At 41.6% G+C, this 23,464-nt stretch overlaps 1 protein-coding gene across 1 annotated transcript; it reads right to left on the minus strand.

Annotated features, from left to right (window-relative positions):
• Positions 1 to 14,579: 14,579 nt before the first annotated feature.
• On the minus strand, positions 14,580 to 19,765 carry tent5ba (terminal nucleotidyltransferase 5ba). Its single transcript, XM_074654123.1, has 2 exons — positions 19,375 to 19,765; positions 14,580 to 15,695 (listed from the first exon to the last, which is right to left on the minus strand). The coding sequence occupies exons 1-2, from the start codon at positions 19,528 to 19,530 to the stop codon at positions 14,667 to 14,669; spliced, it is 1,185 nt and encodes a 394-aa protein (XP_074510224.1). The 5' UTR covers positions 19,531 to 19,765; the 3' UTR covers positions 14,580 to 14,666.
• Between the last annotated feature and the right edge of the window lie 3,699 nt (positions 19,766 to 23,464).

Here is a 23,464-nt window from a genome sequence, read left to right on the forward strand (position 1 = left end):
AGCACACAGATACTCTCTTTGTCTATGTGGGGTCCAGGAAGTTAAGAAGTCTCAGAGCAGAGGAGGTGTCTCAGCAGAGGACAGGATGATTTATTACATCTGCTCCGACTTCCTGCGAGCATATCACATGATAACGATGTATGTTTTCCGTTTTCCATTTCTGCTGTTATAACATCAAGGTAATGTTCTATTTATCTCTGACTTCCGATTTGTAGCTTGCTTTATTCAGCTTGAAGAGAGGATATTTAACCTGAATTATGAAAAACAAAAAAGACATTCGGGATAAGTATTCTCAGCAGGAGATAGACAAGCAGAAGGAAAACAAAATGATTATGAAGATGAGGAAAAGCAATGTTATCCAATCAAATCATTAATGTCTCTGAGCCCACAGAGCTGTGGAAATCCGGTTATTGGGTTACATCACTTGGGTGGATGCCAAAGGTTACAGTTGGCTGCTGCAGTACGCTTGAGCAGGGCCATATCACTCCTATGTAACTCAATCAGTCCTTGGCGTAAATGTAGAAGTCAAGTAAAGCTGCTTCCTCTTGTATCTTTTTAGTCATATTGAATGGATGTATTTCAACCAGTCAAGTCATGTCCATTAATAGAGCAACAGTAAGACAGTCTCCAGATATCCAAAAGGTTTCGCTATTGATCTTGTGTGAAAAGTTCAGATTAATGACAGATTTTCTTTGTTAAATGTTAAGATTTCTGGCATGTGTACGCACACTTAAAGACGAGTGTCACTGGAGATATTTTCAGGACCTCTGGACCGTTAGGACCGTCTTTAAGCTGGAGAAAATGTTTGTCCTTCCAGCATTTGACATCCTCAACAAAACTGAAAACAGACTGAAAGTCAAGTTCAGCTGTGTGTTGTCAGTTTAGCAACGGTACGGGATGAAAAAGAAGCCAGTGGAAGCATATTATGCAAATAAAATTGGGCCTAAGATGGAGCTTTGGGGAACACCAGGAGATGGTAGCAGGTAGATACTATTAGAGAGATCATTTCGTATTCTGTTTCATTAAAATTAAGTCAAGTATTAAAGAAAATATCGCAGGAGAAAAACAAGTGGGCTCAGTGGAAACAGGCAGACTAGGCTGGAGCACACTAAAGCCTCAAGTGCTCTGTATCCTAACTGTAAGATGTCCAAATTTGATAATTTTATCCTCTGGGAAAGTCAAGGTTTGTATTCGAAGTTGAGGTTGCCACATGTGGACCAAGACGGTTGTTTCAAATCCGCAAGTTCTGGTGCTATGCTTCTAACCGGTGAGGATAAAACCAGTGACTGGGAAATATAGAGCCCAAAGTATACAACAGACTGACCAAAGTCAACATACCATGAAATATATAATCGTTTTATTAATAAGAAAATACCGCCTCAGCTGGGTACCTGAAATAACAGTTAATGATAAGTTACTGGGCCTATCGCATGAAGGAAAATAGCTCTTTTTGTTATTATTCCTGGGATCGTCCTGCCTACGCCAGGTCTATTAATAATAAACTTTTTGGTAGACAGACAAAATGATTTCATGAGAAAAGGAAACTCAGTTTTATATCTCACTATAAAAACTGACTGACGGTACAAGAATTTAAAATTATCAACAGAACAGATGGACCACACCACGGTGATAGCGTAATTCTCTCCCTCTGTCTGTTTAACAAGCGTGGTTTAATGCTTGGAAATGCATCCAAGTAATAAATAGGAAAATCCATTGTGTTCGTGCGAGGAACCAGGAAAGTTTTATTTTGGGAGATATTGTATGCCATAAGAGATATATTTCCCAAGATTAAACATTTGGTTCAATTACCTTATTATTTATTTTTAAATTTGATTCAAGTGTGTCATGTGATTCTTGAAAAGCACCTGGAATTAATTCTTCTTGACTTTCACTACCAATGATGACATTTATGGCCTGTTTTAAACATGGATGCATTTTTATATTCTAATTAAAAATGTGCTGCTAAATTCCCACACGAAAGAAGTTTCAAAATCTGTCTGTAACTTTGATTTCATAACAGCGCTTTGACGTTTTGTATACAGTTTAGATCTGAAATTAAGGGGAAACAATACAAGCAAAAATATTTGCTGAGGTTGCTATGGTTGTTTTTTGACAGTTCCGTGATAGTTGATGTTGGGGACATGGTTTGGAGCAAAAAGCATCCAGAAGTGAAATGTATACTGGCAAAACGAATCACTGATTTATCTGTTTTGATGAGGCCTCATTTTCCATCTGATCTGAGTTGCAGACAGAAGAAATACAGTTCGACAGAAGTTGTTGGTTTTGAGTGGGGAAATTTGCCATCCTCACAAAAGTTCTCCAATGACCTTGGAGCAACATCAAGACATGGAGCGTTTAATGATTAAGCTCAGATTAATATCGACACAAAGCCATGCAGTTATTATAAACAGATTGAGCTGATGTGCTCAATGAGTTGGTAGCCAATAACCCCAGTCACTCGCGGCAAGAGGCGGTTTGTGGGGGGTTGAGTAGCCAGTCGACGGCAGTGGCGGGGGGGGGGGGGGAGCAGCTCTGGAACATGTGGAAAGCTTGAAATGTGGAACAACGACTTTTACTGGGCCCTGAATAAACAAACCCACATCATATTGGACCCAAGTCCTCGCGCATGAGTCATCGCCCTCAGCCTTCTCTTGAAAACCCCACATGGAGATCTTCAACAACCCTCTCTGCCCCACCAGTGTTGATGAAGAGCACAACCAAGCCCTTCTCTCAACATTACACTTCCTGTCCTGTTCCAGGAATGCAGGAAGGGGGACATCAGTGCAGAGGGCATTGGTGATGGGATCCACATGACGTCCAACTGGTGAGAAAAGATCCAGAGGAGGCTTTCACATGGCAACCATAACTTTAGACAGGCAGAGGTTGTTATACTGCAATCCATTGCAAATCGGAAGTTGATAATTCCGGGTCGGTATTACTGACTTCCGATCTAAATCATGGATGTATAAAGAGAACTGGATACAGCGTCGGAGACGGGCTCCCGTTCATTCCTATGAAAGTTGCTCAGTGGCACATGAAGCCAAAAAATAAAAAAGGGAAATAAATCTGGATTATTAGTGCATTTTACAACTTTTAGGACCTAATAATTTAAATAAGGGCTTTTCAAGTGTTCGTACTGGGAAGTTGATTCACCTAAAAAAAAATTATCCGCTTATTCACGGCCGTCTCTTCGCCAGTGTAAGTTTATGGGAAAAAATACTTTTGGGCCCAATGGCATCACGTGACGGACACTGAAGTTGTAGTACCGCCGTTTGGCCACTACAAAAACTTGCTTCACATGCCGGCGCACTTCCTGGGGGCTTGATCTAAATGTGTCCCAGTGCATCTGCTCAGGAAAACATGGACGCCCGCAGCAAAATGATGTTTGTATGTGTCTATGTATGTATGTATGTATGTACAGTATGTGTCTGAGCTTCACAAGCATCTAGAGAAGACCTACATCAATTACCAAAGTGCCAATAGCAAAGAAAAACCCATATAAAGTAACCATATTTAAATTAACAACTAGAGAATCCTGTGGGGAAATATTTCTGAAAATCAAATTAATCTAATTTATTACATTTTAAGGAACCCTGTTAAAAGAGACTGGAGTAGTAGACTCTCAAAGACTTCTATCAAGCACAAATCAACTAAATGGAAATGGAAATAGCAGCTACAACGCTGTTACAGCACGTTTCACAACACAAACACTGCATAAAACACATACATAAAGTAAAAAATTATGAAAAGGCAATTCACTGTGCGCCGCGAACTCGGGCTAGATAAATCTAGATATATCTAACCAAACAAACTAACGATTGCAGTTTACCTAAAAGCACTTTAAGCACTTCTTAACCCATTTTATAAGCTTCTGCTGTTGTGGTTTCAGAGAGGCTAAAATATACACCAACAAAGAACTTGTGGCGACGAAGGCCGACTGTTGAGTCGCCTCTCATCGCCTTTGTCTTGGCCGACAAGTTGCACTTGAACACACCGCAAAGACTACAGTTAGCATGTACGTTCTGCACCTGCATGAGATGAAATAACTCTCCACACCAGCAGGTAGCGGTAGTTTGTATTTGTAATTAAAAAAGAGAAACTGGAAGACCGAGGACTGCGGATATACAGTACAAGTCGTTGTTATGATACGTAGATACCCAGATGGCCATGTCGCTACGAAAACATCTGTGTATTGGAATGATCAGATGAGATGAAGAAGAAAAATGAGAAGAGCCTTCTTCTGTATGTGCCGTCTTTACTTTACTCATTGGCTTGCTTTTCTCATTTCCGTTTCTCTTCTTGTGCACTGACACTGGCATTTTGATGTGATGTTTTTGTCAGGTCAAAAATGAACTTTCAATCTCCACGACATTACTTTTGTTCTTACATGAGACGACAATATGAATCACGTGGCATGGCTGTAATGCAGAGTTTATACATCTGTGTGTGTCTGTGTGGGCGTTTGATGGTAAAATAACATGGCAATAGTTTGATCTTTGCCACAGAGTGGAGGGTGTTGAGCTGTTCTGTTCTCATAAAATCTTTTATAGTAGAACAAGGCGGATGTTATTTTGTGCTTTCGAATCGTTCTAATCCCAGCTGACAGAACTTTATTTCATTTATAGGAGCAGACGTGTGTGCTTATGTATCTGGCAGAATTTCTGAACATGTTTTGGTGTATAAATGTTAGGATCGTGAAAAGGCCATCTGGTACTTGAATAATGAGAACAATAAAATGAAAAATACAAGAAGGCCTCCTTGCGAACACTAAAGATGCAGGCTACAAGATTTCAGACACTGAGTTGACAGTTGCACCTCAGACATTACAGTGTTTGGATGGGGACAGAGTGGAGGATCAGGCTGGGCACTGCCCCCCTCAGTGGGTAAACTCTACACACTGCAGCCATTCAGTTGGCGAGGCTCACTGGATAAAGTTAGGATTGTTTGTCAGCGGGCTGTAATGCCAGGAATGCTCAGTGCTGGCTCCCCCTGTGTGTGTGTGAGTGTCTCTCACACTTTATTTCGCCTCTCCGGCAGCAGTTTGGACCTGCAGTTAACACCCCCCACGCTCCCTGAACTCTGAAGTAAAATAACAGATTCTATTTCTCTCCTGCCGGCTATTTTGGTACCCTGACACACACACACACACACACATCCACCACCTCAAATTACCCCACCCTCTGCATCCCACCGCCCCAGTAGAGACCGTCCCGTCTCTACTCTGCACTGGCATTTTCTAGCATGTTCCATCCGGCCATCATGACATCAGTTCTAAATGAGCAGCAGACACATGGACGTGAACACACACACACGTTGGTCTGATGATTCACAGCTTGAGTCAAACTAGTGTCCAGCTGTATCTGAGTCCTGCTCAACTCTCAGATCCGAGTCTGTTGTTTGGGGTTTTAACTGAGATGAATGAGGCTTCATCTTATTTTTAAAAGAGAGAAAAAAAAGATCTTTCTTATTTCATCTGTTTATTTCTTCTGTACATTTCATTTACTCAGGTATAAACTTGTTATTAATAGATGGATAGATAGATAGTAACTTTATTGACCCCAAGGGAAATTCAAGTTTCGAGCATCACAGTTCCATAGTGCAAAACATGTTAGTAAAAAGGCAGTAAAAAAGTTAGTAGTGCAAAGTACAAAGTACAAAAAAGTACACCAGATATAAAAATACAAGGAGATGAATAAAACTGTTAAAACTGAATATAATGCAGGGTAACAGCTGTGATACACGACTATTAAAAAAGTGAATATAGTGCAGAAGAAACTGTTAAAAATGAATATAGTGCAGGGTAACTCCAGTAGCTTAGTCTATGAAAGTGAAAAGTGCACTGTGAGCATTATTATCTGTCCTGCAGACCGTCCTCCTAATGGCTTTATTAGTGGTTAATATAGGCTTTATAAAAGCTTCACCGGTAATAGGCCTTATTCACAGCAGACATTTGGACTCGTCATAGTGGGAAATGAACAGGTGTAACTAATAACACTAACGATGGCTATGCTCTATTTAAGTGCCCCAGTGAGAGTGACAGTAAATCAGCACGCACAATACCAGGATCCTGAAATCAAAGCAGCTAAATGGAAGTCAGCCATCATTATTTTCATTATTTACACCTGTGCTTTTTCTAGTGGGACATGTCAAAAATGTCCTTATCCTTTTTTGTTTGTTTGTTTTTTTGCAGAGTTAGATGAGACGATTGATACCACTCACATGTCTGTGAGCTAAAGGGAATGAAGCTTCAGTAGAGCCAGTAGTTTAGCTGAGCTTAGTTTAGCTTATTGTAGCACAAAGACTGGACGCAGGGAGGAAAGCTAGCCTGGCTCTCTGTAACGTCCTATAATATTCTTACCAGCACATTTAAAGCTTTAAACAGAAATACAACAACATGTTGTGGTTTTACTAGGAGATATGTGCTGTAACTATTAAAAAATAAAAAACTGGGCCCTTTAAACCAAAGATAATTGTCCTTTAAAGAAGCTTGGTTTGGTGACCACCTAAAGTCATTATTTGTCTCTATGTACAGTACATAATACAATGCTCCATTTGAGGGTGACGCAACTGCAATTTCGTTATGCTTTCATAAGGAAAATAAAGTTCTTGACTGATTGATTGATGTGGGATTTCTCCAAAGTTTCAAGTAACTTGCAAGTCAGTGTCTTATGATGACCATGGGGAAAATTAGTCAAAGTCAAATTTCTTAGAGTTCAAATCAGCTGGAGGTCTGATTTGTCAGAGTCTGATGAGTCAGTGTGCACTCTTTCAGTATGTTGTCTGATCCTACCACAAAGAAGATGGTTCATCCGGCTGTTTCAGTGGTAACGTCGATCCGGGTTCCCGGAAATCCAGCTTGGAGGCCCGCCATTTACTGGAGTCATTGGATCTTCTTCACTGGATCTCCTCACTCAATAAAAGACCTGCAGGCATTTACAAACAGACTTTTAGTCTCTGTTCTGCTTTCCTCCATATTTCATAAATGTTTCTTCAACATCAAAGTAAGCACTGACTGAATGCAAATACTTTACATATTGAAAATGATTTGTTACTCTCTAGTTCAAATTCCATATTATCAAATGATATTATTATTGCTTAGCATACATTGACACAATACAAATATCAAACATTCAAATAGAATTGTTTCAGCTTAGCCAATATTTGAGGAAGCAATAAAACACATACTGTATCTTCATTAAACCTACAAACCTTACTTTTTCAGTGAAGCAAAAGTGTGTTTTTTTGTAGAAACACAGTACCTGTTTCACCAATTGAGTAATCACAATAATTTTAACAAATACTCTTATACTCTTAAAGGGACTGTTTGTAACTTCTTACACGTATAAATCAATCCGGGTCGGTGTCCCATGCACGCTCGCGTGTGGCTATGCTGTTCAGACAAGACTCCTTCAGACAAGACTCCAACACAAACTACACGGAAGCACCAAAGTTATATCTAGTGAAGCCCGTCTTGCAAAACAGTGTTGGCCGCGGTCGGAGGACGCGGGGGAGACCGTAGCTTTGGTCTCCAGGGCCGGAGTCTCTGCTCCTCTGCCTGCTTGCCTTCACTCAGCTCGCTCCACCTCACGTTTATGCGCGCACACTCCACACTGCAGAAGAGTTAGTTTAGCTCTGAGAATATCTAGTGAACGTTTGTGCAGAAATAACTGCTGCAGCTCCTCCAGACCAACAGAGGTTTTCCGTGTCTTGTGAAGTGACGGGGCTCCACAGCGAGTAACGTTATCATCTCCGACTGGGTGCCGGTGTCTCCCCTGTTCCCTCCGGCCGCGGTCGGGAGGCTGAAGCAGGAAAAGCCAACACTAGGATCAGCAGTGATTCATGGAGAGACCTTCGTCTGGTCAGCTAACATTACTGCCAAGCAGGTGAAATATAGAGTTATATTGTGGTTTTAGCTGACGTCTGTCACCTCACTGTTTTGAGCGATGCTCGTTCATGTCTATGTAGAGCGAGCACAAGCGCGAGCCCGACGCTGACTTTCGTTGACTTAACGGCCACAGGTATCGCTGTTAACAAGCATTTCTGATTCTTACAAACAGTCCCCTTAAATATTTCTATCAACATGATGAGTAAGTGATTAAGAACTCCACATTAGAAGAAATTCACGTTTTTCTTTTTTTTTTAGTTCTTTTAGTAACATGAGGATTATTTCTAGAAACAGACACTTGATATTCACAAACCACAGTAAAATGCTAGAATGGCTTCACATTGAAATAAACTTTGCTGCTAACACACAACAAAACTAGCACAATAGAAGCTAACGTTAGCTTACCAAGGCTGATAAGTGCTCGACTTCAATAACCGTTTTGACTTAGTTCCTACAGTTTCTCAACGAGTGATGCTCAACAAAAGCTACAGATGCAACTAGCCAACTTCTAGCTTAACCTGGCTACACATAGGGGAGAGTGGGGTAAAATGAGCCAGTGGGTAAGTTGACCCACCCCCTGTATCTTGGCAACTGTGATTATGTTTTGTCATGTGACCATAAATTCAGGAAGTACCCATCATTTCTATCTTGCTGTGATGAAGTGAAGCACATGGGAGAAGTAGTAAGTACTTTTTTACACCAAAAACAGTTTTTTCCCATCAAAGTAAATTTTCTGCATGTCAGGAATAATGAATGTTAGGTCAAAGCAAATTTATCCAGGTCTAAAAAAATATATTATACATGTTGGTGATTTACTAAGATATAACACCATGTTAATCCCTTCGCTAAAGATTAGCCTGAATTGCTAAACTGGGCCATTTTTTCCAAAATGGTAGCTATGGGGCAAAGTGAGCCAAAGGTTATGGGGTAAGTTGAGCCACTGGCTCACTAATATTCTACTATTATTCCGAGCCACTGGCTCAACTTACCCCACCATAAATTAACCAAATTAATTCTCTGATGTATAAAATGGTATTACTGTTGAGTGTTACACAACTTGGTTTGATTTTTTTATGTGTTAACCTTTATAGAAGAGGGAGATAAAGGAAGTTAAAACAGTTGGTTATAGTGGAACAGCAGAGGCAAAGAGGGTCCTCACAGAGGAGGTAGAGAAGGAGCTTGCAGACCATATCAAGAAGCTGGCTGAACAGTTCCACGGCCTTACTCCAAAGAAATGCTGTGAACTGGCATTGGAATTGGCAGAAAGAACAACCTTCCTGTCCCCAACAACTGGAAAGAGCAGGGTTTAGCAGGTAGGCCTAGGTCAAACCAAAGACCAAGACGAAAATCACAGCGTACAGCAGTTCTGAGGAGAGTGTGATGCCATCCCATTTGATGACACTTCTGAGCATGAGAGAAGTGAATCAGACATCTCAGATCTGTCAGTTGGTGACTTTGTCATAGTAAACTTTGTATCCAAAGGCAGAAGCTACCATTACATTGGCTTGGTTGAGAGCCTGGAGGGCAACGAAGTGAGTGCAAGATTTCTCAGAAGAATCCGGGGGAACACTTGACGTGAGAAGCCCACCTTTGTATTCAAGGAAAAGGATGAGGCATCTTTTCTGCTGAGTGATGTGCTGAAGGAGCTACCTCAACCTCAAAAGGCTGGAGGAACTGCAAGGAGGGAGCAACAGTTCATATTTCACTGCAACCTTGACGACTGGGATATAGTCGAATATTGAATGATATTTTGATTGTTCAATGGTCTTGAAACTCACAGGTGGTTTGTTCTCACAAGTTCATAACTGTGAAACTGTTTGTTAACACACTTATGCTGAGGTTTAAACTTAAAAACTCAGATGTTCAGTTTACCCCACGATGGCTCAACTTACCCACTGACTCGGATCAACTTACCCCTTACCTGGGGCAAGTTGAGCCACAGGAGCACTTTTTTTGGGAAGGTCATTTTTTCCAGACAGCTTTGTGATGGATGCATGCTGATCATTTCATTTGATAGGAGAGATCCTGAATTTAAGGTTCAAGTTTTCATTCTGCTTCTGTCTCATTTTTCCTAACCTCGAGGACAGCATAAGTAAAAATTGGCTCATCTTACCCCACTCTCCCCTACTATGCTCTACATACCCAATATGTGTACTAATGTTCAACATACTTTTGTGTGTATAAACCTAATACATCCATGGTATAAACAGTAGTATGGATCTTTTTGGACGCACTGAGCAGTAATTTACGTTGTCACTTCCTGAGAGCCTAGTTGCGGGGTTGGAAACGTGTAACCATGGTAACCCGTAAAAAGCTCATGTGACCAAAACAACAAGTTTGTGAGAATCAAGTCTTAATTAATTTAAGATATATAATACGCCTTGCAAAGTGATTCTTATACTTAACAGTTAAATTGAAGCGTTATTGACGTTACAGAGCTGTCCGTCAACGTCCGTTATATGAACGTTAAGTCGTCACTGCTACATTGCATTGTGGGATATTATGCCGCGCCTAGTGTCCAGCGTTGCAAACTGTAATATTTCACAATAAATAATACACAATGTGCGTACTATTGGGTTCACACTAAGGTTTCAGACATACTAAAATATCTCACATACTGTTTTATCGTACTAAATAGCACGTTAGTATGGAATTCCAGACGCAAACCATGACGCACTCTCTCCCAACATGGCGGACTTCCGCTCACTCGCAAACTGCACTGCAAAACTTCTGGTTAATTTTAGTAAGAGATGGGAATGATTGAAACAAAAGATTTGACTACGTTATCACATCTGTAGCGTCTAATAACGGAGAAAAACTTTAACTTAAATCTTAAGTTAATAGTTCAATTGTTTATAACCTGTTTTTTCCAGCTGGGCTGAGGATGCGAGGATAAGACTATACATTACATCTATATTGTTTTTTTAACCAAACAATAGTTGGACTGTATTGCCCTCTTACTCAATGGAAGAACGCTTTAGTGTATCAGGCCAAAAATAATTATTTATATTGTTGTCCAGATTTTCATTACTATCCAGAGAAAATCTTGCTTCTCCAAGTCTAGTTTCCATGTTTTCAGACACGTAAGTTAAGAATGAAAGGCTTTTCTGTGAGATACGAAATCAATCCAACCTCTTATGCTCCTCTAACACAGCAGGAGATGGCTGTACCACAGTTGTTTGGACTCTTTCCCCTCATGAAGAACTTGTGGACATTTCTCAGTACCGTACCCCGGCAACACAGCAACACACGGACAACGACACACACACACATCTCCAGCTGAAGCTGCGATGTCAGCTTGCTCCAATCATTTAGTTCAGCTAAGACATGTGTTTCCCCTTTACACCCTCAGGATGATGTCACATCCACAGAGTCATGTGCTCCCCGAGTACAGCTTAATTTAAAACATCTCCATTTCCTGACTCAGTGTGTTCTGGATTGACTCTTAAAAGTTTGTCTTGCATTGAGGGAGACAACAGAGAAAGTATGCACCAAACAGAAGTGAGAAGCGTGGATAGAGTGGGTAAGTGGGACATTATAATCGCTCCCTTGGGTGGATAAACCCTTTTTCAAGAGAGGTAATAGCACAGATACAGGGGCCAGTTTGATTTGTGTTGTGGCAAGAAATTGTGAAATCTCTGTCATTACTGCATCTCTGTCCTGTCATCACCCTCCTTTCACACAGACGTGTACACAGAACCTCAGCCCACACACACACTCCCCAAATTAAAGCCCAAATTAAATGTCTGAGAAATCTTACACCTTATCATCCCTGGGATCATATTCCCACCTGTGTTCTAGACATGGTAGTTAATAATCTGTTAAATCCATCTGCAATGAAGTGCAACATTTCTTTATATTAATTAATATTGACCATAAAAATAGTATGTTTCAACTTATGTGCAAACATTACAATAAAATATACGAGAACACATCCTGATAATGCCAAACACTCACGGCTGCTTGAAAACACACACACACACAGCACAAAAGGAACAAGTTACAGACGGCACATAACACTTTGTGCCAAAACAAGCAGAGGCCAGTGATCATGACAGATTACCAGGATGTTAGATTCAAAACTTTGGTCTCAAACCAGCAAGAAATCATTTCCAGTATGTTTATTGCTGATTTGTGCCCTTCAGGCACACATTTCTGTGTCCTCCAAGTATTTTATCCTTTGCTGAAGGAACATGCTGTTATTCTAGTGGAAGAAAGGATAATCATGTTCAGGGATAACCGCATGAAGACAGTGAATAACGGGTAATAATAGATAACATACGTCTCTGTGGAGGCAAGTAAAATTGGAGAAGCCCATTAGGAAACATACTGTCGTTCGGTATAGAGGTCATGACTCTGAACACGCATGTGGCATCCTCCATCTCACGTCATGCATGTATCTCAATAAAGCTGTGTTTAATGACATTACCACAAACTAAGAATAATTTGAGATTCAGAGACACAAAGTCTCTGAATCTCAATTATTCTTATTATTCGTGCATTCTGGTGACTTTTTAGAGAAGAAAAATTGCTAAATAATTATAATTATAAAGTACACTGCAACAGCAGTTTGATGTTAAATACCTTCAGTTTGTCTTTTAATTCTCAGGAATGAATACAAAGTTACTGGCCCCTCTGGTGTGAATCTCTGGCATCATCAGTTTTCATTCATTCACTCATTCATTGATTAATTTTCTGCCCCTGCTTATGTAGGTCTATTTTTTTTTCCTTTCTCCTACTCTCCATTGTTCACTCACTGAAGGTCCTTTCGAACACAATGCGACAACGGTACCACTGCGCTCTAAAACCCGTTATTTCAATGGCTTGCGCCGCGCCACGACGTCTTTTTGCTGCATCGAGCGAAGCCCAACTTTGGCTGCGGCGCGCACTGACAAACCGCGAAACCTAAAAATCGACATTTGGTGTAGCTGTATTGCTGTCCGGGAGGAAACAGTAGGGCTTTTACACGCTGTAGAGTGCCAGAAACAGGTTGAGATAACAAAAAAAGGAAAATTAGTGTGAAAATTTGTCATAAATCGAGAGAAATATGGGAGAATTGTGACCGCAGGAGAAAACCGGGAGAGGGCATTGAAAACGGGAGTCTCCTGGGAAAATCGGGAGGGTTGGCAAGTATGAAAATAAATATTATACAGCACTGGTTGCACCAAACCTAATGATGGAGGCTACAGAGTACATCCATCCTGCCTAGAGGGCAGTAGATGGGGAGTCAGGAGGGGCCCAACAGCTCATCTTTGCCCCAGGTTCCCCCTAACAAGTTAATCTGGCCATGTGTGCAAAATAACACAACACAAAGTGAAAGAATGCCATATTGGAAACATCGACAGTCCTACATTACTTTATATTGGCTGCACTACTGACTGTTCCCAGTAACCCTGTATTTAACTGATTTATACAGAAGATAAGGCGGTGTATATGTAGGCTTCAATAACACCACATTTCTAAGGCTGTCTTTCAACACCAGACTTAAAATTACAGTTAGAACTCAATGTGGAGAAGGAATGAATGGGTGTGACTCGCATGGCAAAATAAACTATTTTTTGTTCTCACTTTGCACGACGGATGTCAATATCGGCCCAAATGTGACTATAGCGAGGCTCGTGAAGATCCCAGGTCTGCTAATAATCTGTAGGAGCGGTGTAGTACCATTCTAGGTAAAGATTTTTGATTTTGACTCGGACAAAATGACATGGATATGGAATCGGTCAAGCAAACGGGGCTGAGTTTCCAGTGGTGGGAGAACAGGCCAGTCTTTGTTAAAAAAAGCTTTAGTATCGCAGAGGAGAGAGAAGCCATTGTGCTTTAGAAAAGCCTCCTTATGGTTCATGTCCTCAGATTGTAATGGATCCTCAGCCCCAGTTTAACAAATGCAACTCACTCCAGCCGACAGTATATGCATTTCAATGGGCCTGGATGCTGGAAGTGAGCCGCCTTGTTGTCATCGGCTTATCAAGTATAGGATAAACTACCTCCAATCCATCCCATGCATCCAGAGCAAGATAGGACGGCCGAAGCTACTCCCAGTTTCAATGAAAGCCTGCTGTTTGTGATGGCCATGTGAGAATACACAAGTTGACTGTGTGAATGGTGAAGCAGTTCAGATAATGACCAGTTTAAACTAACTGCAGCCCTCAGAACCGAAGATTAAAATGTCAACAATCATTACAGGCCACGGTTAAAATAAAATAACCACCATACAAAAAGAAACTGGAGTTTTTTTTTCGTTTTTTAATTTCACAAAAATGAATGCTTCTGTTCCTGAAAAGAGAGACAGAGTAATCTAGAAAACACTGAATGCACAGTTCTCACTTTACAGATGTTTTTTTTTTAGAACATTTCATGGTTCATTTTTAGGCACTTGGAATCATAACAACATTCCCTTTCTGAACAACAAATGCATCTTTGGTCCAGTATGTAATTAAAAAAAAATAAAGCCAGAGTATGAAAATAACACCAGCTTCAATGTTTGCTTCCTCAGAAATGTATTTTTTTTTACATATATAAAGCTTCATAAAGACTTTAATACTTAAACAAAATATTGTTGCTACATCTCAGAAATGACCAGCAATCTCACAGATGTTTTGCAAGAGAATACAAGTGAGAAATATTAATGTGTCGGGCTCAATCAGATGTACAGCAGTACAGGATTGTTTTAGTCACATTTGGCAAAAATGGGTTTCTTTTTTTTTTTTGTGTATTTTCAGTCCACTTCCTTTCAAAGAGCGACGAAGACACGTCCACATCTGCTCTCCTCACAGCCAGTTCAGCTACAGGGCAGCCACGTCTGATATGAATTGCTGCACGGCGAGACCTGTGGCGGCTGCACGTGTGCAATATAGTAATTACTGAAGTTGATGTCCTGCACGTACGGAGCTGGCTGGTAGTAACACGTGACATTCGTTATCGTAGGGATGGCGTTCTGCTCAGCCAGCACCCTCAGCGCCAGCATGGAGATGAGGCTGAGCGTCTGGCGCCGCTCGTGGCCCATCAGACACACGGTGCTCTCGTTCACGACTTCGTGAAGAGTCATCAGGCACTCGTAGCGTTTGTGCTCCATTCCGGCGAAGTGGTTTTGCAGGTAGGCCTCCAGTTTCCTCTGCTGCTCTCCGATGTCAGAGAAGTCAATGAAGAAGCGCGAGCACATGTAGCGCTGCATGTGCTTCATGTCCGACTCGGAGGAGGGCGTGAACCCTCGCACAAGCAGGTGGCAGTACTTCAATAAGCCGCCTCCTCTGATTTCTTCCGGGCTGCGTGTAGCTATGGTCCTCTGACACAGGTGCTCCATGGCCTCCTTGAAGTCCCCGTACACACTCTCGCCGATCACAGTGGGGTGAAAGCTCTCAGACATGGGCGTCTCTGAGCAGCGGTCAAATAAGAGCAGAGAGTCGAGGCAAATCTGGAAGGAGTCCACGCTGAATTCAAACTGCCGCCGTAACGAGTCCACAAATTTTAGCTCCACATTCTTGCCCGTGTTGTTGGACAGCGAGATGAGGCTCCAGCGGTCCGTGTCATTACAGACTTTGACCAGTTTCTGCACATAGGCCTCTTTGAGGGTCAGTGCCGAGATGCGTTCCCTAGAGACCCCGGCTGGCAGGAAGTCAAACAGGCAGTCCAGCACGACGTCCTTCACCAGACGGAAGCCCTGATCGTCTTTCAGGGACACGCCGAAGATCAGGTCCAGGTCCTTGTAGCCCAGTCCAGTGTCCTGATGGAGCACATAGCTGGCGGCCGAGCCGTTCAGCCTCACGTCCCTAACGCACACCCCCCTCTCCTCCAGCCTCGCCCGCACCACCTAGACAAGGACGAAACAAAGACACAGCATGTTATTAATGACGTATAGGTTCTCTTTTAGGAAAATGAGTCAAAAAATAGAAAAGAAAAATGCTCTTGTAGTTGCAGAAACGATGAAAGAAAATACAAACGACTCTTGAATCATGTCCAAATAAGCTCCACATGGGCCTAGTGGAAATCAATAGCTTGTGAAGGCACGATCAATACCGCTGCTCATAAAAGTCCATTTCATCAGCATCAGCATCAGTCTGAATGAAACCTGAAGAGGCCAAACAAAGAGCAGCAGAGCTGTTGAGTCTGCGCTCCAGGTCCATCCCCCGCTGGCTCAGATTGTCTTATCTTATCACAAACGCAGTGATGACATCTATAATCCTAAGCTGCAACCAAGAGAGAGTGAACACCAGTTGTTCAGGACCAGTTTCTTTAGGCTAAACGTCACAACCTCAGGTCATTAAGGGTCAGCGGCTTTTCCCTTCCTCTGTCCCAGTGACCTGTGACATGTTTTAACTGTCTCGCCTCAGTGCGGCCACATTGGAAGAGGATGCTCTACAGCTGGACATGGTGTGCCAACATCACCGCTAGCGAGCACAGAGGGGGAAATATGTCTGAAATAAGACATTAAACATATTCAGCTTTAGTTGCCTGAAGGGAAATGACAATCCCCTCGTGCCGCAAAAAAACATATTGTTCTCAAAACATTTGGAAGCGATCAACGTGTTTTGTGGAAACTTAGATGTGAATATGACACAACAACAGCTACCTGCAGCTTTCATATTGCATCTGGGAAGCTTTTTGAGAAGGCTGTCATATGTATTCAGTGTAATACATCAAACAAATGAGTGTACATGTTAAGCTACACTTCTCCACAAGCGTTTCCACTGAGCAAATAACAATCTGCATAGAATTCAAACAGTAAAACCTGCAGCACAAATGAGTTGTTCGACACTCGCAGCACACAGTCCTAAATCTCCCTACTGGCACTGACCTGTCAGATTAGTGTCTGTTAACTCTCTCTCCCATGGTGATCAGATAACAAGCTGGCTCTATTTATACATACTGGGTCAGGCTACGGACAAACAAACATTTGAAGTCAAGTCAACCCTCATAATTGCATAACTCGGCAGTAATAGCGTTGTAGTCATTCGGTCATAGAGAGGTTCAAATTCCAATCAGAAGCAATGATATTGTGGTGTTTGTGTGCTTCTGTGGTCGGCCTGATAAGTCAGATTGACAAATCCAGGGTCCGGCCTACACTTGACATCTTTCCTCCTTCTGCCCGCTGACTACAGGTAGTCAGACTTGGCTACAGGTAGTCAGACTTGGCTACAGGTAGTCAGACTTGACTACAGGTAGTCAGACTTGACTACAAGTGAGTGATTAAGCCCCCCCACCTCCACCTGGCTGTAGAAGCACAGGTATATGCCTCTTCTAGCTTTACAAATCTTGCCAAGTCTGCCGCACTTCTTGAGAAATTAATAAAAAAAGATAAGTGGAAAAAAGTGCAAGGAGCTGTGAAGTATATAGTGTCTCACTCATAAGCTGTGAAGCAGTTAAGAACAGAGAGTGTTGTTATCTTAGATCTACAGTTACAGCCCTGTAACTTCTTGGACTCTAGAGCATCATGATGCTCCGGTGGAAGTTATAGCGGCCTGTTAATCCCTCTAACCCTGCAGCAGGACAAAGGTCCACACTCTCAGTCACACCTCCTGCGATGCATAACAGAATAGAGGTGCAATTACATCATCAGAACCCATTAAATATACATTAAGGCTAAATAGCTTCGTTCATGACAGGAGACTCACTGTTGATCGATGTTCAGCCAACCGCTAAATAAATCTATGTGGCAGATGGCAGATTTGAGCTACATAAAATTATATGGGGTTTCCACAAATCCCGGGGAAACAAGAGTCACCCCCCACATTTGGGGCTCAAAACCTGCATTTAAGCCTCCTCCACGCTCAATGGAGCATTCATCTTTCCACAACCACAAGCATGAAGCTTCACAGGCTTGTTGGGCTCATCATGCATATGTCAATGTGTAAGTGAAATGTACAACACGTAACATGACTTGACGTAGGGATCCACTATTCTGAAATTCTATCATGGCATTTATCTTGCACTTTAATGCACAGCCAACTATATAGAGACACCGCAGGAGAAGTGAAATGTGATCCAGCCACAGAGTAGCAGTCGCTGGAAATGTGGAGGGACCTTGGCATGTGTCTGTTTCATGAATTTTAAGTCAAACCAGGGCTCCTCGGTGTTTACTCCAGCCTTGACAAACCAGAATGAAGAACACCTTTTCCAATTTTTTTTTATCTGTAATAAAATGTATAAATACTTTCATCAAGATACACAGAAGAGTTGTAGTTTGCCTGCAGATATTTAGACTGCAGAAACAGACCAAACTAAAAGATAATGTAATTAGGGCGATCAAAGTTAATGCGATAATAACACAGATAACGCGGAATCCATTGCTAACAACAACCCAGCTTGTGGAGATGGAGGTTAAATAACGCTCCAACCTTGCGCGAAATTTTGGCAAGAAAAAACTGGTATGGCCATTTTCAAAAGGGGTTCCTTGACCTCTGACCTCAAGATATGTGAATGAAAATGGGTTCTATGGGTACCCACGAGTCTCCCCTTTACAGACATGCCCACTTTATGATAATCACATGCAGTTTGAGGCAAGTCATAGTCAAGTCAGCACACTGACACACTGACAGCTGTTGCTGCCTGTTGGGCTGCAGTCTGCCATGTTATGATTTGAGCATATTTTTGATGCTAAATGAAACCTGTGAGTGTTTCTGGACAATATCTGTCATTGTTTTGTGTTGTTAATTGATTTTCCAATAATAAATACATACATACATTTGCATAAAGCAAACATATTTGCCCACTCCCATGTTGATAAGAGTATTAAATACTTGACAAATCTCCCTTTAAGGTACATTTTCAACACATAAAAAACGTGCGATTAATCACGATTAAATAATTTAATCGATTGACAGCCCTAAATGCAATACAATTGAGCTAAGGAAGGATCCAAATAACCTTAAAGGTTATATCCTGGGTTTTCCAGTGGATCTCAAATTGGGGTTTTTGGAGACCAGCAGGGGTCCTTAGAGAGGTCTCTAAGTAACTACAATTTAATTTAGACATTTAATTTCCCTGGTGTTATCACAGTGAGATAACATGTAAGAGTGACTATTTGATCCACATGTTTCACTACCTACCCACCTGAAGGATAGCTGTAAGATTCAATTACATAGTCATGCATATAAATATGTAATTCAAGGCATCAAGTGTTGACAATTTATTTTTCTTATGCTTTTCATTGTATGTAAATACTACTTGTTTCTGACTGTCCACTTGTTGGTATGGCAATTCTTTTTCTTTATTTTATTTAATTTTTTTGTATTCTACATGTTCGAAATAGATTTTGAGAAGAAAATTAAATGAAATAATTCTAACAAACTCAAAACTAAAAAAAAAAAAAAAAGGGGGGGGGGGGGGGGATTTATAGACTTTTAAAGACAATTTATTTTTCTTACGCTTTTCATTTTATGTATACTAACTAACTCAACACTAAAAAAAAAAAAAAAACTTACAACTAATAAAGAATCAAACATGTTGGAGTACACAAAGTGAGTATGTAGATGTGGTGTGTGGGTTATTACCTGGACGATTTGTCTCGGCTGCACAGACAGAGTGGGGAAGTTCCCTCGGCCGTGGATCGGAACAGCCTCCCCGAGGATCGAGTCCAGGCGCTGCACCTGATCCCAAGACAACACACAGAACCTCCGACTCTGATCCGACGCATCACCAGAAGACATGGCGATGATAACTTAACCCCAAAAAAAAGAAAATCAGCAAAATGTGAATCTTTTCCTCTCAAGCTGAGCTCTTCTCTTCTTCAACACAAGTGACAGATATCCCCTGTAGGATGAGGAGGAAGAGGAGGTCCGGTTGGTTAGTTAGTGTTTGAGATGAAGAGTAGAAAAAGTTAGTCAGAGGATGTGAGAGTGTCTCCGTTTCCACCCGGTGTGCGCTGCTAAGATCCGGTCAGCTGGCAAAGAAGCGATTCATCCGAGAGGTTTAAAGCCTCCTTATTAGCATGAGAGCTGTGATTGGCTGCTGTGTTTGGTCATTGATTATGGACGCCCTGTCTGCAGGAGACACCCTTCATGTGACGTACTAAGACAGCCTCCTCCTCCTCTCTGCTCTACTCATCATGGTGCACCCTGCATGCTCCCAGGGCTTTCCCTCAATCAAGCCTTATGATATTTACACCTATAAAGCTGTAGAAATATTAGAAATTAGTGTTTATTAATCTGCACCCTGCATGCTCTCTGGGCTTTCCCCTCAAACAAGCCTTATGATATTTTCACCTAAAGCTGTAGCAATATTAGAAATTAGTGTTTATTAAAGGGACTGTTTGTCAGCTTGTGAAAAGCGACAGCTGTGGCCGTTAAGTCAACGAAAGTCAGCGTCGGGTTCGCGCTTGCTCGCTATACATAGACATGAACGAGCATCGCTGAAAACAGTGAGGCGACACACGTCAGCTAAAATCACAATATCACTCTATATTTCAGCTGCTTGGCAGAAATGTTAGCTGACCAGACGAAGGTCTCTCCATGAATCAATGCTGATCCTAGTGTTGGCTTTTCCTGCTTCAGCCAGCCGACCGCGGCCGGAGGGGAGACACCGGCACCCGGTCGGAGACGATAACGTTTGTCGCTGCGGAGCTCCGTCACTTCACAAGACACGGAAAACCTCTGTTGGTCTGGAGGAGCTGCAGCATTTATTTCTGCACAAACATTCACTAGATATTCTCAGAGCTAAACTAACTCTTCTGCAGTGTGTAGTGTGCACGCATGAACGTGAGGTGGAGCGAGAACGCACGCGTTGTGTGAGTGAAGGCGAGCAGGCAGAGGAGCGGTCTGAACAGCGTAGCCACACGCCAGCGCGCATGGGATCCCGACCCGGTAGATTTAAACGTGTAAAAAGTTACAAACAGTCCCTTTAATCTGCACCCTGCATGCTCTCAGGGCTTTCCCCTCAATCAAGCCTTATGATATTTTCACCTAAAGCTGTAGCAATATTAGAAATTAGCTATTAGTTTATTAATCCACTCATATATGTCAGATATGTAAAAAAAATGACAGATCAGATTACACGTGTGCAAACACAACCTATACTTTCACTCCTGTGATGTATTTGCCCAGGGAATGTTTGCAGAGCATGCTGGATGTTTTTCCAGCAACGCCCTGCTGCACAATCACACACACCATGATCACACACACCATGATCACACAGACCTATAGAAAGAAACACAGAAAGCACGTAAGTGTTCCAAGGAAAGAAGTTAAAGGCCTTGCTGGAGGGCAAGTTTGTCCAAGCAAGATTATCCAGAAAACTCACAAGCCACAAGTTTACTTATACCTCTAGGCCAGTGTGTCATAATCATCTTGGCTTAGGACACATTAAAGCAAACAAGTTGTACGTCTAAAAGTTGTGACCACTTTTTCCTGTTTATTAATTAACCAGTAATTCCCAAGTCAAAAACATGAGTTTGGTTTTTTTCTGAGCTTCCTGTCTTATTTCCTGTCCTATTTGTTGCGTCAACTTTCTTTCTTTACATTTTTATTTTCCCATATTTACAATATATACTAAGGCTGTCCCAAATACCAGTTTTTGGGCTTCGAAGCTTCAGTGAGAAATATTCTAAGGTATTTGAAGCTTCGCAGCCTGGTGCAGCACGGCAAGCTGACATGTTCTTCTGTCTGTCTTTCTCCATCTCCCCTGTTTCAGTTCCAGGAAACAGTGCCACTGACGCACTACTGTACACACAACGCACCTCTACACATAACAAACAGAGATATCCGTCTGAGAATAACTAATAATAAATAATGTTGACTATGAATAAGGAATAATGTTGTGGGATTATTCCTTAATTCATGGGCTATTTAGGGATTTATACATTATTATTACATATATATATATAAAAATATATAAAAAACGATGCATTCGAACATTGATTTGGAGGTTGAATACCATGGCAACAGTCGAAGCTTCAAAGCATTAGGGTCAGCCCTAATTTATACCATCATAAACATCAGAGGATAAATACATGGCCCTTTCCTTAACAGTCCCTGTCTACAGTATACTGCCTTTGTAAGGGACAAGGTTTGAAGGCTCTTAGCCAAACTGTTTAAAGGGATAGTTCAGATTTTTTGAAGTGGGGTTGTATGAGGTACTTTTCCATGGTCAGTGTATTACCTCCAGTAGACGACGGTCGGCACGTCCCCAGTTTGGAGAAGCAGACAGGAGTATCGGCACTGTAACAGTCAAAACTGTGAAATGCACCTTTAAGGCATACTGTGTTGCTTAGATACGGGAGAAGCGACGTCATCAGCGTGTTCTGTTTACAGAGTTAGTCGAGTGACGCACCTCTTACGGATGGATGCCTGCTACATGTGCTCCTTCTCCTTTTTTGCCTCGTAACTCAAATGTGACGGTTAGATTTCGTGTGGTCTCTATTTCGTTCATGTATGATAAAATAGTGGCTGTACAACCGAGGTAAGGTTGATGTGGTAGTTAGCAAAGTTAGTAATAAACGACGAGCTTTGTGGAAACCCCCGTACCAGTGTGGCTGTGAGTTTTTGACTGTCGTCTTCTACTACGCTCTCCAAGCTACCTCAACTATCAAACACGGGCCCAAACCGTTACAGCACGGAACCAAAGCAATGTACTAATGTAGACGGAGCCAGCAGCAAAATGTATTTTAGCCACCTAAAAGAAAGGCTCACCTTAAAAAAAAACACTATCTGTTTAAGTGTACGTAATATTTAGAATCTTTTCACCGCTTTACCTTGGTGTCAGACAGCCCTTTCCGACGGGGAACTGAAGCAGTTGTCTATGCTCTCTTCACAGTCCACCAGACTCCATTGACAAAAACAGTAATTTTACCTTGCAGAACACGGGAGTTGCTGGTCTACTGCTGCCTCGATCAGTTAGTTCGTTTGTGCTATTGTGTGACTTTGGTGAATCCAAACTAACCTTTTAAAACAGCAAAGATTACGCTAAGCCTTCTTCATGTGGTATAAAACATTCAATTATTAAGATGTTGGAGCATCCAAATAGATTTTTCGATTGCAGGAAACAGGAAAAAGCTCCAGTGACTGAACTCTGGCACTGGTTTGGTTTAGGGCAATAGAATAGACTTCATACACACCAACATCACAGTATTGATGTAAAAACTGTTCTGTGCAGTAAAAACTCCTGTATTATCCCCAATAATAAATACTATAAAATATAGCCTACAAGTGCATGGGATTTTCTAGTTTCACTGTTATGATCATAATTTAAAAGACCTCATGTGCAGCCTCTCACAGAATCTGATACATAAAACAGACTCTATAAAACTCTATGGAAATCCATCATCTAATGCACGGAAATCCAGAAGCCATTTGTCAACCGCAGACTATTTAAACTATGATAGCAGGCTATTAACCCTTTAAAATGTTGCTTGCTGATCACACATTTTTATAGTTCCTTATCGTTTTTAGTAGATGGCTGTGTTTAAAGTGGACTGGCCTTACCTTTGAGTTGTTTGTTTACTCAGCCAATGGAAAATTAAAGGCTACAACCACACGGACAATCGTTCATTCAATTCGCTCATGTTTGTGCGAGGGATTTATGAAAAGGCTCCGATAACCCGTGATGCCCTTTTGAGCTTTCCATTTACGTTTTTCAGATACCTCGCTG

This window comes from Sebastes fasciatus, chromosome 12 (assembly GCF_043250625.1).
Source record: "Sebastes fasciatus isolate fSebFas1 chromosome 12, fSebFas1.pri, whole genome shotgun sequence".
NCBI lineage: Eukaryota > Metazoa > Chordata > Actinopteri > Perciformes > Sebastidae > Sebastes > Sebastes fasciatus.

Excerpts from the sequence above, each read along its gene's own strand:
- tent5ba (XM_074654123.1), bottom strand. The coding sequence starts at position 19,530 with ATGTCTTCTGGTGATGCGTCGGATCAGAGTCGGAGGTTCTGTGTGTTG. Across the intron at positions 15,696-19,374 it reads AGCCGAGACAAATCGTCCAG|GTGGTGCGGGCGAGGCTGGA; the intron begins GTAATAACCCAC and ends GTCCTTGTCTAG.